General features: G+C 39.0%; 1 protein-coding gene across 1 annotated transcript; it reads right to left on the reverse strand.

Annotated features, from left to right (window-relative positions):
• Positions 1-16,669: 16,669 nt before the first annotated feature.
• On the reverse strand, positions 16,670-17,281 carry LOC126370791 (uncharacterized). The gene has a single exon (XM_050015815.1). The coding sequence runs from the start codon at positions 17,279-17,281 to the stop codon at positions 16,670-16,672; it is 612 nt and encodes a 203-aa protein (XP_049871772.1).
• Positions 17,282-17,801: the final 520 nt, after the last annotated feature.

Below are 17,801 nucleotides of genomic sequence, written 5' to 3' on the forward strand. Positions count from 1 at the left end.
AGCTTATTTTATTGACACGTTCTACTTTCAAATAAGGTATTTTCTATTTCCAACCGCGCGTGTTTCGTTTACTTTTATTGCGTACTTCTTAATCGTTTCGCGGGGTAATGAACCGAGTTGAATACTTTCTGTTCTTATTGCAATTGGTCAGACATTTTTGAATTGAATAGGGTTAAAAGTGTCATGATAATAATATTTTCTTTGCAAATTACACTCGACCCATTGAATGTGAAATGAATTTGTAGTGGAATAACAATGAGGATATTTTCATTTCCATACGCAACTTTGAGGTAGGTGGTACGTTGTTTTAAGAAAACGCTTAAGATTACGTTTAGGTACCCGAAGCGATTTTTGTTTTACTGCGTTGTACACACATACATACATAAACTCACGCCTATTTCCCACCGGGGTAAGCAGAGACTATAGAATTACATTTGCTTTGATCCTAACACACTTCCACACACACACATACATACTTTACTGCGTTGTAATTATTTGTAAAGTGAAATACTTATAACTACAACTTCTAGAGTTCTACCTCACATAAATAATAAACGCTATTTTTATTAAATACTGATAGCGAAACAATATTCGTAGTTCAATTTTAATATCCTTTTAAAAATCAGTCGTTCCATTGAAAATAAACACATGAAAATGTCCGTCCGATTCGGACAAAAGTTTGAAAATGGCGCGCGGTGAAGTGACCTGTATCGGAAATAACATTGTACGAAGTCAGTTACACTGATATAATGTCAGCTGTGGACCTTTTAAAACAAAACATTCATGGAGTTGAATAAAACAAAACCAACCTAGTTCGTACAGTTATAACTGGCCGTAAACAACCCTATAGCTATACCGAAGCTATGAGTCTAAGAAAAAATAGAAAAAAAGAAAACACATCCTCGTTTATTTACGACACTGCCTTAAGCTTCCCTGCCAGGGACCATTAGTAGGACAACTATTTCTGTCTCATTTTGTCTAAGGCAGGGCAGTATAAAGCTATCTCTGACTGACATAGCTCTATTATCCTTTGGGTTAAAACACTTAAACTTTGCGTTCATGTGGAAATTGTCTATGTAGGGATATTCTTGCTATAATGTGGGTTCTATAACGTTTAATGTAGAGTTAAGAAATTTTTGCCTTTGCTGAACTTTGCTTTTATTGGGATGGTTCGTTTGTTTGATTATAGACAGAAAATTGATGGCACTTTTGAAGTTTATGAACCATACCATTATGTAAGTGGAGTTAAGATATTGTTTTTGTAAACATAAACAAAAATAAACTTCGAAATAAGACATATAATATCATATTGTTAACAGTTCCGGAACCAAAATGGGTTCTCTTATAATTATAATCAACAAGTACTGCGGTGAAGTGTCATCACTTCGAAAAACATATATAAAAACAGATATAGCACTCACCTGTACTTAGGGAAACTCACAAAGAGAAAATTAAATCGACAAAATTTTGACTTGGATACTGATTCGATTGATTTAATTTTTTCGGCTCGTCCTCGTTTGACATGAGCTGCGGGTTCAAGTGTTGTCCGAGTCAGAATTTAAAAAAAATGAAATAAAATTATTTGCTCTAGAGTGATACAAAAGATAATGGTACAGTAAATATATATTGTAACAAAAAAGTCCATCACTCTACCATATAGCGTGCGAATATTAAATAAAATAAAATAATTATAATAAAAGGAACATGCTTTAAATCTAATGTTTAATAAATCTGTCTTAAAAAATCAACAATAGAATAGAATAGATATTTTAAATACACAAAAAACACATAAGTACAACAATTAAACTTTATTAATGACTATAAAAAAATATAAAAAATCTCAGAGAAGTATAAGTACACAGTTCAACTTGCGATGAATGTGAATAGATTATATTTCAGCTAACCTAGCCCAAACGGGAATATAGACGTGAACTTATGAGTATATTCAGGGTGTTTCATTCAGAACATGATTCTGAGTTAATAACAAATGGAATTTTCCGTCGCAAAATTCATGATTTATTTCTTAGTTTTTTAAATTATTTTCAATGAAATGAATAGAAATCTTTTATTGTCATAAATAAATAAAAAATGTATAAAAAAAATGTATAATTTTAAATTCTATACTTTTACAATGGAATATTCCAATTGATTATTATCTCAGAATAATCAACTGAATCATCCCTCTCAGTATTCGTTACGATGTCACTTACACCCCGTGCAAGCACATACAGGTAGCCATACAAGTAGGTATGAGTGTTAGTGACGCCGCGGCCGTAACGAACGACTTGATATCAAGTGGAATTTTCTGTCGGAAAATTCATGAAAATTTTAGTGTTGTAGCAAATAAAAGAAACAACAAACAAAAGTAAAATGCGATTAGTACCCCGAGCCCTCAAGAGATGGCGCTAGTGGTATTTTAGAACGCGGTAACGAGATGTTTTTGCCGATCCAATAAGATAAACCTCATATATTCCAATTGTATTCTAATACCTACCTCAGTAGTTTTACTTCTACTATAGTAGCTTGCTCCGGTAACTACTATAACCAGGATAAAACTGCTCGTGGTTCTCAATACTGCTTCCGCCGTGTGCCAGCTTCTGCCTAGGACTAGCATACAAAGGGACAGTGCTCAGTTGTACGCGACGATTGTACTAGCGATGGGTCGTTATCGGTTTTTGAGATAACGTAACGTAAGCGTTATGTGATTTCCAATAACTAGTTTCTTAACTAGTGATTTTTATAACTAGTTATTTTCACAACGTTCTGAAGCAAACGTGATAATTGTAACGTAAAATCGTTTGGTTAGGTAGCAGTATAACTTAATTCTTCTTCACGCACACGTATTGTAAAACCAGTGATTTTGCGTGAGTAGTGAAAGTAGCCAAACATCGACGCTATGCCTTAAACATAAGAGTGAATTCGATTTAACTTTATGGCGTTGTGATTAAAAGAGTTATTGAAGACTGATGCCTATTTCGATCGTTTAAATGGCGTTATGAATATCACTAGTTTTTGTTGTAGTGGAAAACGAGTGATCACTGTTCGAGCTCGTAACTGCATATATAACCAGTTATGGTTAATAACGCCCATCGCTAGATTGTACGTAACCGCGCAATAAACCGTTTCTTCACATCCCGGCTGTTTACTTTCCACTCGCCGACCGGCTCGACTTGGCTATAAAGGACCCCACTCACTACACTGGCGCCCAACGTGGGGCAAGCCTAGTCAGCCCCAATACATCACGAGATCAGGAAGACAGACCATTGCACTGATGTAGGCATAAATGCTTTGGACATACAGCTGCCATAGCTAGTCTCCCAGTGCCTAATAACCTGCGTCACCTACTCACCTTTTTGCAAACATGCTCCTGGTACCGACGCTTCATCTGTAACTTCTCTGCAATTGCAGAACCTCTCACCAAACTCACTAAGAAGGGCGCCGTTTGGTCATGGACTTTAGAGCAGCAGAAGGCTTATGATGAACTCAAACATCGTCTCACGACTGCACCCATTCTGCGTCAGGCGGATGAGACTAAGCCTTTTATTATTAAAACTGACGCCAGCAGCTACGCTTTGGGAGCAGTTCTAATCCAGGGGGAGTGAGAAGACGAACACCCCGTTGAGTATGCGAGTCGCCTTCTGACCGCCGCTGAAAGAAATTATTCAACGACAGAAAGAGAAGCTCCCGAGCATCCGCTTTGCTATGAACACCGCTGTATGTTCCTCCCTTGGACAAACTCCTGCATACCTGACGTTTGGTAGAGAACTCAGGACTATAGATGACATACTGCATGATTTTCGTCAAATCGTTCTCTCTGAAAACTTCATCGCTGAAATCACTCCTAAGCTGTTGAATATGGCTGAAACTATGAAGAAAGCAAGAGAGGTACAAGAAATGAAGGAAGAAGCTCGAAAGGAATATTTTGATAAGAGTCGTAGAAGCAGTCCGCAATACCAAACAGGGGATCTGGTCTTAGCAAATGTTCACCCAATAAGCAGAGCTTCTAAAGGCTACAGTGCGAAATTCACACCTCGACGAGATGGACCATACCTTATAGTGGAACAAAGCGGGCCTGCTTCCTATAAACTTGCCAACACAGATGATCCTTCTTCTGTGATCGGCACGTACCATACCTCTGCGTTGCAACCATACAAGAGCACTGGAAGCGTACAACCGTTGCCAGCTCCTGTACAGCCGCTTAGGAAGAGAGGACGACCACGCAAATGTAATGTATGAGCGTAATTGCTCGATTACTTTTGCTAGGCGTTTAATATTATTTTTAGTTAAGATGAAATGTGAGTAGTTTGATATTTGTCTCTTGTAATAAATCTCGTTTTTGTGAACAGACGTGTTTCCTTGTCCCGGAAGCTTTCAGCTGATTCCAGGGTGTTTAGTGCCTTATAGGGACATATACAATAAACTGGCGACGAGTACCAACCTTCGTGTATGTTTTTGGTGATTTTTGCTCAAGGTCAAAGTTCAAAATGTCTGTAGGGAAATTGGAACCGTTTAAAGTGATGGAAGATAGCTGGAATCTGTACGTGGATCGATTGGAACAATACTTCCTGGTGAATAGTGTCAAAGAAGAGTTCAAAGTGGCTACTTTAATCACGGTAATGGGCGGAGAAAGTTACGAACTATTAGTGACTTTGTGTTCACCCAATAAACCATCAAGTAAGACATTTAAAGAATTAGTGAAAATAATGCAAGATCACCTTCAACCTAAACCATTCTTCATGGCGGAAAGATATATTTTTAGGCGAAGGCAACAGACAGCAGAGGAATCAGTGGCTGAATATGCGACGGTATTGAAAAGATTGGCAAAAAATTGTGAATTTGGGACGGAGCTGGATAACAACCTACGAGATCAGTTTTGTTGTGGTCTTTACAAGGAGCAGATTAGGCAGCGGGTTTTCTCCTGGGAGAGTGTCACATTCGCTAAGGCGTATCAGACGGCAGTGACTATGGAGGCGGCAGAGGCTAACGCAGCTGCGGTGATGGAATGCGGGCGGAGCGCGGGCGTCGCTGGGGGCGGCGTGCAGACCACCACGGTGCAGCGTGTCGGCAGCGAACGCGAACGACCGCGGGTGGACGCGCGCAGGGGCGGCGGACCGCGCGGCGGTAGCGGCGGAACGCGCGGCGGCCGGTGCGCGCGCAGCGGTTACGAGGTGCGCGGCACACGCCCCGATGGGGCAAACGACGGAGTCGCCAGGACGAATATGCACCGTTGCCGTGCATATGGAGGGGCTCACGATATCACGTCATGCAAATTCAAAGTCTACACTTGTCGGGTGTGTAACCGAGAAGGTCATTTAAAAAAAATGTGCCCCCGTTTGAAGGCTGCTAACGTGCAAGTGCATAATGTACAACGTGAAGATGAAGAAATAACGTTTTCTGACGGGGAAGTAATGGAGGTAAATTTTAATGTATTCACTTTAAAACAATTAAATGGGTACAAACCGTTTGTGATACCTTTAAATGTAGATAAAAAGGAAATAGTCATGGAAATAGATACAGGAAGCGCTATTTCATGTATAAGTAAAGATTGTTATCTTGAATTGTTTCGAAATTTACCTCTTCAGAATGCTAATTTAGTTATGAATTATTATACGGGAGAAAAAGTTCATCCAATAGGGAAAATAATACCAACAGTAAATTACAAAAAAAAAGAAATTAAAAACCTAGATTTGTATGTAGTGGATCATGGTAATAACCCGTTATTGGGTCGACAGTGGCTGTGCGAGTTAGGCATTCCGTTACAAGAAGTATATTGTAAACAGGTGATTAGTAGTGACTCACATTTGAATATGAATGCCTTGGTTTCCAGATACAATAATGTTTTCGCGGAGGGGCTGGGACGTTTCACTGGCGGCGCGGTGTCGTTGCGGGTAAGGCAGGAGGCGCGGCCGGTGTTCCTGCGCGCGCGGCCGCTGGCGTACGCGCTGCGTGAGCCGGTGGAGCGCGCACTGGAGCAGTTGGTGCGGGACGGGGTCATCACGCCGGTGGACGCGGCCGACTGGGCAACACCGATCGTTCCGGTCGTTAAGAAGGACGGATCTATTCGTATATGTGGTGACTATAAACTTACCTTAAATAAATATTTAGAAGTTGACCGTTTTCCACTGCCGAGGGTAGAAGATTTATTGACGAAATTGCATGGCGGGGAAAAATTTAGTAAAATAGATTTGTCACAAGCTTACGCGCAATTGGAGTTAGATGAATCATCAAAAATGTATACAGTAATAAATACGCACAAAGGTTTGTTTAAATATAATCGCTTAGTCTACGGAGTTGCGTCGAGTCCAGGTATCTTCCAGCGAAAACTGGAACAGTTATTCGCAGACATGCAGACCGTCGGAGTTTTCTTGGATGACGTCATCATCACGGGGAAAAACAGCCAAGAACATGCAGAGACTTTAAATAAAGTGCTGGAGAGACTTCAAAAGTATGGGCTGCGAGTAAAAAAAGATAAATGTACCTTTTATGCGGATTCCGTGACGTACCTAGGTTATGAGATTAATAAAGAAGGCGTACATACATGTCCGGATAAAGTGGAGGCTATTAAAAGTGTACAAGTACCCAGGAATGTGACAGAGTTACGGTCATTCATTGGCATGGTCATGTATTATGCTAAATTCATAGAGAATATTAGTTTTGTTTTAAGTCCACTTTATAATCTGTTGAGGAAAGAAAATAAATTTGTATGGACAAAGGAATGTACGGCGGCATTCAACAAGGTAAAACGACTACTGACATGTAGCCCGGTGCTGGCTCACTACGACCCGGCGCTGCCAGTGACGTTGACGACAGACGCGAGCGCGGCCGGCGTGGGCGCGGTCATCGCGCACCGCATGCCGGACGGCCGGGAGCGCCCTATCGCGTACGCCTCCAGAGTGCTCAACTCGGCAGAGTGTGCCTACTCACAGATTGAGAAAGAAGCTTTAGCAATAATCTTTGGAGTAAAAAAGTATCATCAATACTTGTATGGCCGCAGGTTTTTACTGAGGACAGACCATAAACCTCTGGTGACTATATTTGGAGAAAAAAGGGGTATCCCAACGATGGCGGCCAGCAGGTTACAACGCTGGGCAGTAATTCTGTCAGGTTACCAATACGATATTGAATACGTACCAACGGATAAAAATAGCGCTGATGCACTCTCGCGCATGCCCGTAGGGAGGCAGACGGAGGATTGTGTGGAAAAAACATATGTGAATTACGTACAAAGGTTTTTACCAATAACCAGCAAAGAAGTCAAAGAAAAAAGTATAATTGACCCACAATTGCGCCGAGTAGTCATGTATATCCAATCGGGATGGCCAAACCATAATGAAGACTCAGAATTAAAACCTTACTATACCAGGCGTAACGAACTTTATTTAGAAGCGAATTGTATCATGTGGGGGTACCGGATGGTTATACCAACAGTACTACGAGAACATATATTGAAGGAGTTACATGTCGGCCACGTAGGAATGGTGAAAATGAAATCGCTGGCCCGTAGCTATGTGTGGTGGCCAGGTATCGACGCCGATATTGAAGCAACCTGCAAGGGCTGCGACACGTGTGCGGCGGAGGCAGCCGCGCCGCCACGCGCCCCGCCACAGCCCTGGCCGTATGCGGCAGAACCGTGGAGCAGGGTTCATATAGACTTTTTAGGTCCATACCAAGGTCAAACTTTTTTTATTTTAGTAGACGCATCAACTAAATGGATTGAAGTTTATAAAATGCAACACGGGACTACAGCTACACAAGTTATAAAAGTATTGAGGGAAATTTTCGCCCGGTTTGGAATTCCAAAACAAGTGGTTTCCGACAATGGGCCACCGTTTACTAGCGAAGAGTTATCCAACTTCATGAAAAACAATGGAATTGAACAAAAATTTACTCCAGTGTATCATCCGTCATCAAATGGTGCAGCGGAGAATGCCGTGAAATTATGCAAAAAAGCGATTAAAAAAGCATCACGAGATAAAATTGAAATAGACGTTGCACTGCAAGCCTACCTGTTAACTTATCGTAATTCGATCCATAGCACTACAGGGCAGTCCCCAGCCATGTTATTAATGAAAAAAAGATTACGCTCAAGGTTAGACCTGCTACGCGAGGTTTCGCCGTCGCTGGAGGAACAAGTACAGGAGGCTCAACGACGACAAGTTGAACTAGCGCGGGGTATACCGAGACAGTTTGAGGTAGGGGACGAAGTGTGGGCTAGAGAATTTGGTGGTGGACGGAAGTGGGTCAAGGGAAAAATAGTAAAAGTATTAGGTACGCGAAATTACATAATAGACAGGGAAAACGGTCCACTTTTAAAACGTCACATAGACCAGTTGAGGTTAAAGTCGAGGCCGGTACAATCGGTGGGGCCAAGTGGCTGCGCTTGGGATCCAGAGGATGATGAACCGGATACCGAAGTTCCTTTTTCAGTTCCTATAGCCGCCGCGCCGCCAGTGATTACGGAACAGTCACGACTACAAAGAGTCAGAAGGCCGGTTATACGCTATGGTAATCCCGTCAGCCACTAGCCGTGCCAATAATAAAAAAAAAGGTTTTTTTTTATATTTAAGTTAGGCTTCATTGTATTGGTTATGTTTTGGTACTTTCATATAGGCATTATTATAAGTTAATTATTTAACTAGTGTTATGTAATGAGCATTGGGAAGGGTAACGAAAGTATGTTTAAAATAAGTAGTGGGGTGTAATGTATGAGCGTAATTGCTCGATTACTTTTGCTAGGCGTTTAATATTATTTTTAGTTAAGATGAAATGTGAGTAGTTTGATATTTGTCTCTTGTAATAAATCTCGTTTTTGTGAACAGACGTGTTTCCTTGTCCCGGAAGCTTTCAGCTGATTCCAGGGTGTTTAGTGCCTTATAGGGACATATACAATAGCAAACAGAAACATTAAATTTTCCAGTTTCATCGTCGTGACTACTTCAGAAACTGAGGGGGAGGTTGTAGCAAATAAAAAAAACAACAAACAAAAGTAAAATGCGATTAGTACCCCGAGCCCTCAAGAGATGGCGCTAGTGGTATTTTAGAACGCGGTAACGAGATGTTTTTGCCGATCCAATAAGATAAACCTCATATATTCCAATTGTATTCTAATACCTACCTCAGTAGTTTTACTTCTACTATAGTAGCTTGCTCCGGTAACTACTATAACCAGGATAAAACTGCTCGTGGTTCTCAATACTGCTTCCGCCGTGTGCCAGCTTCTGCCTAGGACTAGCATACAAAGGGACAGTGCTCAGTTGTACGCGACGATTGTACGTAACCGCGCAATAAACCGTTTCTTCACATCCCGGCTGTTTACTTTCCACTCGCCGACCGGCTCGACTTGGCTATAAAGGACCCCACTCACTACAGTGTTTATTTTTAATTATTTTCAGTTCCATAATTTTGCGACGGAAAATTCCACTTCATATTAACTCAGAATCATGGTCTGAATCATCCCTCAAAGCTTTAGTTACGATGTCACTAACACCTTGTATATACGCTGTATTATAATGTGTATAGGTAATAAAATAACTTAGTAAACGATTACCCGATATGGGCTCTCTCACCGAACATAAAAATATACTTTACGAAAACATGTCTGGTTATGACGCGTGCAAATCCCAATCACTTTTCAAGACTATACGAGTATTTTATGGATTTCAAAGAAAATATTATCCTAAGGGCTTAGCGCCAATGAAACGAACAATTCGTTTTGGAGTAACCCTTAGACAGTGTGCAGTGTGCATAGTGGGCGCGGGCGCGGGTACAGTAAAAACAGATTCACGCCCGTAATTCCAATCGGGGTGAGGGAAGAGCCACAGCTAGTCGTCAGAGAGTAACATGTTATTCAAATTAAAAAATATCTTTATTCAGTAGGCAACATAGTTACACTTTGAATCGTCAATTTTTACATAACGAACGTCTCATCCGCCTAAAACTACTGCAGCTTCTCACAACCTGTATAGCCGGGGAAAAGAAGCTGCAAGAAAAACCTCGGCAAAGAGCCCTAGACGTTAGAGTAGTTACCCATCATATAATCATTGCAGCCATGACTTTTAGGCCTTAACCGTATTTTGTAACTAGTTTAGTATTCAAAATTCTAATCTACTCTAGCCTACTAGATCCCACTGCTGGGCAAAGGCCTACCCTTCCCCTTTCCATTTTTTCCGGTCCTGTGCGTATTCCGGCCAGTCCCTCCGGCATGCGTCCAAGTCATCACGCCATCTCTTTCGAGGTCTGCCACGACGCCTGTCAAAATTCTAGATTAAGTAAATTAAATTCATCTTACTTGGGGTTATGTATACGTTTTTTCAATAAATTTGTCGGAAAATAAATGTAAAGCTCATGTGAAGTTTAGTTTATGTGAAAAAGCTTATGATAAGATTAATGACTTCCTAAGTCTGGTAATGTGTTCCTCTAGTTATTAAATAACTTGTAATGTACTTACCCTCATTGATTTAAAAGATGTGTTGCTGTTGCACTTTCTTGTCATTTCCTCTCCTCAGCCATAACACCTTGCGAAATGACGTAAATTCAAAAATGTTACATTGACTTTCAACAAGTTTAACCATGATAATTACGTTGAATAAATGATTCTGATTTCTAATCTCAGTATTCTTCGTGCCCGCTTGTTTCTCAAACGAGGAGTGCCGGTTCGATTTTCGGTACCGAATTTGGTTTCTCATACTAACCCCTATGGATGTGTCTGAAATAATATTTGAATTTGAATTTGCCCCAATGAATTTTTACATTTACTCGTATATTAAGAACAAATATCGCTAACACAGTTGCCACAACTGTTATAGAAGGTCAGGGTGAAGGCCCTCAAAAAAAAATAAAACAGGGTGATCACCACTTGTCACCACCACGTTGGTTACTATGGATGTACCTCTGACTACCCCAATTGGGATATAGTCGTGAGCTTATACTGTTCATGGTTTATAATTATTCATAATTCCTTATTCGAATTTACGAGACGCTTGTGGGGCAATAACTAGGGGGGTTAAAAAGACTACATCGAAACAATTCATCTAAAATAGCAATAGAGCTATTTGACAATTGGTTTTCATTGCGCACTTACTTTTATATGCGCGAATGTCAAATTGCAATATTGATGTTTTAGATAAAGGCGTTATTACACCCTCCCGCTGAATAAATTCTATACCTCTTATTCCTTTACTTCCGCTAGTTAGCGCACTAATGCGCGGTGACATTGATATTGATACGCTCTCGCCGCCACTCCCGCGCCGCTAGCCAACATGAAATGTGCCCGCACGTGCCCACGCATGTCCGAGTGAGTCAAAAAGACTCTTACGAACGGTCAGATCAAAGGATTTAGGTGAAAATATAAATCTATAGAAGTTTTATCGAGATAAAAAGGTTTTTCATCGGGGCGCGAGGATTAAGAGACGCGCGGGTTTTTCTTAAGACATAAAGTAAGAACCTTTTATATCTTAAGTTAAAAGCTGTAGGTAGCTGTGTTCTATTTCTTGGTATCAGTACTTCAAGCATAATATTATTAACATTTTTTTTAAAACAGTAATGAGCCTGTTGGTTGGTATACTGCGGAACGGAAGGCGATTGGGGCAGCCACCGTTCTACACGCCCTATCTATGGAGTATTGAAGGCGATTACTCCACCGACAAGAGCGCAGCTCTTAAATAAAGAGAGAGAGAATGAGCCTGTTGTATTTATAATAGAATTTAGAAAGTCATTTCGAATATTAGGTAACATTCCCACGGTCTAACGACATAAAGAGAACACTTTAAAATTCACAATCTTCATATTTTGCCTTTGCCAATTTCGTCTCACGTCTCATACATACTCTCATATACGTAACTATATTCATATATGCAATGACGTCATCGAAAATACAGATAAAGTAGTAGATATATCTATAGAAATAACTATAAATACAACTAAAATATAATAGTAGACAACTCCTTGGCACGGAGTAGTAACACTTCTGCAACTTGTCAGAATGCGTGCCAGAAACGCGAATTCGAAGGTTTTTGTCTAACTGAGCTTGAATAACAAGAAGAAGATTATAAGGAAATTGTGGCTGAAGAAGTTTATTGCGAAGAGGGTGTTAATAGAGGAAACTTACTTGAAACTGTTGTGCAGATAAGATCGAATAATTTCTGGGTTTCAGGTAACGGCATAGAATAAAAAATAATAACTACGTATAGAGCGGCGACTCTTTGCTTCTTACAAATAATAACTACGTACAGAACAGCAACTCTCCGCTCCCCACCAGCGGCTGAGCTAAGTTTACCTCACCCCCGTCGTCATCGTCGTTTAGTCTTCAATCGTATGGGCGTCAGACATCACACACACAGACGCGCGTGTACGATAACTTCAATGTGTAGTGTCTGTCTAAAACGAGGTGTTTTGTATGAAGTGTCCGAGGTGTGGTAACGGTAAAAGTCTTGAAATGGACAGGCTGTTACTAAGAGCGGTGACAAAATAGGACCGATGTGGGTTTACTTTAATAGTCGCTTGTTTTTTAGTATTCTCATAATATACAACAAAAACATGCTACAAACGTCCCATAGAAGCCTCCTATTAATCATCTGGGGTGTGAACCATACTTCAACACGCCACTCCAAGACGTCACAACTGTTAACACAGTCCAGAAATCGAAAAAAAAAACAGTCGTCTGTATACAGTACAGTCAATATACTCATAACTTCAATCACTATAATCCTAAGCTGTGAAAATCCAAAATTTTTAATGTTCGCAGTTTTCGTACGATGATTTCAAAGTTTAATGTCTTTGAGACCAAAAACACAAATACAAACAATGCAAACAAAATAACAATCGCTCCTGTTTTGCACCAAACAGTAACGGGCATTTCGCGGTTCCTGTTTTCTTTCTACAGTCGCGACTATCAAAAGGGACCTCACTGGATCCCCGGACAAAATAAATCTTAAGACGGATCCTCTTCGATAGTTCTGTTAGACGTAATTACGTTGTAAATACATTTTCTTTTTGTGTGTCTGCTTCAGCTTTCTTAGAGATTTATTCTGTTTTGTCCGTTGAATAGAAAGCTGTAGCAAGTCAATGCTGTTGTCATACGACGTTAGTGTTATTTTCCTTCAATACAGGTCTGATTAAATTGGAATGCTCTTTTATTTAATCAAACATATTATTATCATTATTATTTTAAATATTTTTATGTGTGAAATGATGAATGATAAAGCTATGGAATTATAATATAATGACTACTTATTATGCATTTTTAAACAAATTTTATTTTATTTATTTTATTAATATTTGTTTACTTTTGTCGTGAGATGTATTGAACGAAGCTATGGCGTCAGTTCGTAATGAATCAGCGTTTAGGAACAATTAAGAACCGCATTGTTTCTCATTATCGTCTTCTTCTATCGTGTGGGTTGTGAGGTGGAGTAACAACCTCATCAACCCTGGTGTCAGGGTTACTATTGCGCCGCCAAAGGCCCCTGACATGGCTCATGTAACGACTATTACGACTATTTACTTACATCAGTAAGTAGTAACCGGGACCAACGGTTTAACGTGCCTTCCGAAGCACGGATCATCTTGCTTTCGGACAATCTGGTGATCAGCCAATGTAATGTTCTTACCAAACTAGGGACCACAAAGTAATTTTTGTGATATGTCCCCACCGGGAATCTAACCCGGGACCTCCGGATCGTGAGACCAGCGCTCAACCACTGGACCACGGAGGTCGTTAAGTCTATTGCTTCTGTAAAAAGCCGGACTTGTCAAATCTTCAGGTTAGGTAAGCGGACCTTGTGAAAAACGGGATAATGCTAGGGGGATGACGATGATGAGTGTTTCTCATTATAAATATTTCCAACGTCTTAATAGAATAGAATAGAAACAGTTTATTATAAAAGGACGCCACACACAAAAAAAGACAACAACATCATATCAAATTTCCCCTAAAACAATTGCAAAAAAGTAAGACGGATGTTTGTCGAAATGACCATAAGGTGGTGGTGGACGTCCTGAGATAAAAGGGCCTCACTCAGCACAAGTCGCGGCGTGAACCACGACGCTGATATTATGTGGACCCTGTTGGGTAATCTGTGATAGCTTTTGTTTAAATCATTATGAACATTCATAATGGTTTAAAAGCCACGTGGCTGTTATAGCAAATTGCTTTTGACCGTATAAAATACCTACATTTGTTATTTTATAAGAATAGTTGAGTACTTAATATATTCATGCTCTCCTGCCCTTATCCCACTCTAAGTCGCGTCGACACAACATACACACTACTTAATATATTACTTTCATTCATAAAATCCATATTTGTATGACTCGAAGCTACAAACAAAGTAAAATTTAAAAAAGTCTTAATTTGTGAACTTATGGTTTTTATTGCGAAGATGATTAAACCCAAAATAATAATCGTAAAGCAATATTAATTCAATTCTTTACAGATTGGCTATCAGACATAAGTCGAAACCACTATTTAAAAATACTGTGTTGCAATCATTTATTTTCTAAAACCGATCCTACAGACCTCAGCGTCTGTAATTTTGGAAGTTGTTCAAACATTCCCTTTGTTTGTGGTTATCGCCACGGATGTTTCTAAACAAAGTTTTTAATGTTATCAAAAGATTAATGGAAGGGAACAAATTCGCGTTTCTTTAAAAACGTCATGAAGAATTTCCAAACAGTGAACCGAAGAGGGCAGTTTGAAAGTATACATTAGCTATTTATATAGATAATTTTCTCATTTATTGTTAACGTGTTTAATACCTATAAGAAAAATATGCAATACATAAGTAGTCAAAAATCTAAAGAATTTTGCATGGTTAATTTACTTGATAATTTTTGTCGTTTTATGAAAACACAGTTTTAAGAGAAGAACAAGCTGAGCAAACAGTAACACTGTAAAAAATACTGCTTCATTTTAAAATTACTGCCCTATCTGGCCCATATCTCTGCTGAAAATTGCACCCGCAATGCGTATATCAACCAGAGGATCACTGACCGCCAAACTAGCTTCCAAACCTAATAAAAATTGTAACAACGGAAGCACGAAACGGAGGACAGGGCATATAAAATTCATAGCCGACATGGGCCCATTTATAATTACCAAAGCAGTCCCGCATCAAACTAGGGATTGTGTAAAGAAACCCAAAATACCTATTTGCGGTGACCCTAAGAATCCCACAGGACGCCCCTGCAATGCGTAGGGTAAATAATAAATAGAAACTTCTCCGCTTAAAACTGAGGAAGCTAATTCGGGATGACAATACGACTAGACTGTCTCGTGTGTTGGTTTATAGTAATCACGCCGAGTTTGGTTCAATAGTACCTGGTAGAATGAATCAACATGATATTAAATATAAAGCAAGCGACTTTGTGTAATCAGTCTTGGTAGATAAAAATATAAGCTTGGTGTATTATTTTCCGAAGACTTTGCTTTTGTTTTTCATTGTTTAGATTCCAACCTTGCACTATCAGATTACACACTTTCATTTTATTTCGTAGAATTAGCTAATCCATATTTAATATACTAGTTCTATTTATAACAGTACATTTTCAAATTTATTAGCATAGTGTTAATAATTCAGAAGATATTTTTCTTTCAACTAATTTATGCATAGTATATTTAAATCGATAGCTACTCTAGTTTCAACAACCCTTATGTAAGTCAATGAAAACAATAACAAGGAAAACATAACAATAAAGTTTAAACCCGATTGAAGTTTTGTTTCTTCCAAGAAAGGTTGATGGCATAGTGATGATTATACAGTACAAACAAAGGGGGTGAAACAGCCTACATTTCCTGTTCCTATTTTAGTCGACGACGCTAAATTTAAACTACAGTACATTAATTCCGACCTCAGACTGGTTGAGTACCTGATGCCAACGGCTGGCGCCATAGAGACCATTTTGAATCTGTGCCAAAGGCTCCTCTCCAATGCGCATGTTATACGGTAGAATCCGTTTTGCAGCAAACTTCGGCTTTTTTAAAATCGTTTTATTGTTTTCGGTGGTTGAAAAGTTGAGTCTTGATAACATTGGACGGAGTTGCGTAAAGATTGATTGAACATAATGTTCAGATATTTACGTGCAAGTTGGTTTAAGGTCGTAAGGCCCAAATGCCTTTTAAAATCCAAATCCTATTGTTTAACTATTGTGTCTGGAAATCCGGGCGTTACGAGGATATGGAATAAAATGGGACTAAAACTTAATAATTTTTAATACTTGTGATGATAAACTATTTCTGTATTTGAAGTCATGATAATTATAGAATCAAAAATGTGTAATAATATGTATAGAATCAAAATATGTTTTATCTACTTGCATGTTTCTGGAAAACCAGCATAGTAATTGTAAATAATTTTTCCATAGCCCGTAATTTTAGAATAACGGAAATGTTTTATTTCGTTGAAATGTTTTTTTCTCATGTAAAAGCACCCTCTTCTTGCCGCACATATCTGTTTAACATTTCTCGTTTTCCTTTCCTTTCCTTTCTACTTTATCGTTTATGGACTTGTTTATATAATACTTCCTTTATCGCGTACTTATACAAATGTTTCTTAGCAAGGTAATTTACAGTGCTTACTTGCAAAAGAAATAAAACACGAATAACTGTAACAATTCAATTTATTTTTTAAATAGTTTCAAAGTTACACGTTGTTTCATTCTTGTTGTCAACTGATTACGTTTCCAAAATACTAGATAGCGCCGATGATCTGTTGTATTGGTATTCAATGTTTTTCAAGACATTCTTTAATTGTTCCCGTAGTTCTTTGGTAAATAGTATAGTTTCGTATGAAATAGATCTCTTGACTCGTAAGAGGCTGGGTAAGAAGTTGTTTGAGCAAAGCTGATTCTTTTTCACCTCCGAGCTGGATTGTTGGATAGACTCCTCTTTCAAAGTGTCGTATCTTCTATCTGATATTTCAATAACACTTGCCGTGTATGCTATTAGAGCTCTAATACCGTACAGTACCACAACCAGGAAAAGGGAGAAACCAGCAATGATGTAATTCTTCTCGACCCTGCTCAGAAGAACGATCTTCTCGTATCGGTCGATTGTGTGTCCAAATATTAGTCTATGTACGTGCAGCAAGGGAATGAACATCCCAAAATAGATGACAGATATGAAGTAAGATACCACAGAGATGCAGTAGTAGCTTCTATATCGTTTGATGGACTTGTTAATATATTGAGTGAGCTTACGTACATCGTAGACTGGATTTAACAATATAAGGATACATGCCATTTGGAATAGCAAGAGGCACGTTAAAATCATACTACCGGTATCCATTCTCTTGGTTTTGAATACTGCGGTAAATACAAAATTGCCTCACGGCATTTTTTTGGTAAGTATTTTTTTTGTACTCAGAGTTTTGGGATTTATTTGTGAAACTGAAATGACGTTTGACAAGTTCGTTTTGTAAAAGGTGAGATTTTTCTTCTTTTTTGTGTCGTAGAAATGTAAATTAATCTGTTTACATAAAAAAAAAATACATCAAAACTTTGTGCTCTTAACCAAATAGGTTTTGATGAATTAATGATAAATACAAGAATCATCGCATCACTCAAAGACTAGTGATAGAGGAGTAGATATTCATTCTCTCGTTAGCGTATCACCAAGCCAGACTTTGAAAGACCAGAGTTCAATTACTTAGTTTTTCAACTCACTGTGACACGACATCAGAATTCATGGCACATCATAGAACTCAAGATTTTTACGCATGACCACCCAAGGCATAATATTATTGGAGAATGTTTTTACTTATATAAAATCATAACTTAGCGGTAAACGAAACATCCTTGTAAAAATT

The sequence above is a fragment of the Pectinophora gossypiella genome, chromosome 11 (assembly GCF_024362695.1).
Source record: "Pectinophora gossypiella chromosome 11, ilPecGoss1.1, whole genome shotgun sequence".
Classification (NCBI taxonomy): domain Eukaryota; kingdom Metazoa; phylum Arthropoda; class Insecta; order Lepidoptera; family Gelechiidae; genus Pectinophora; species Pectinophora gossypiella.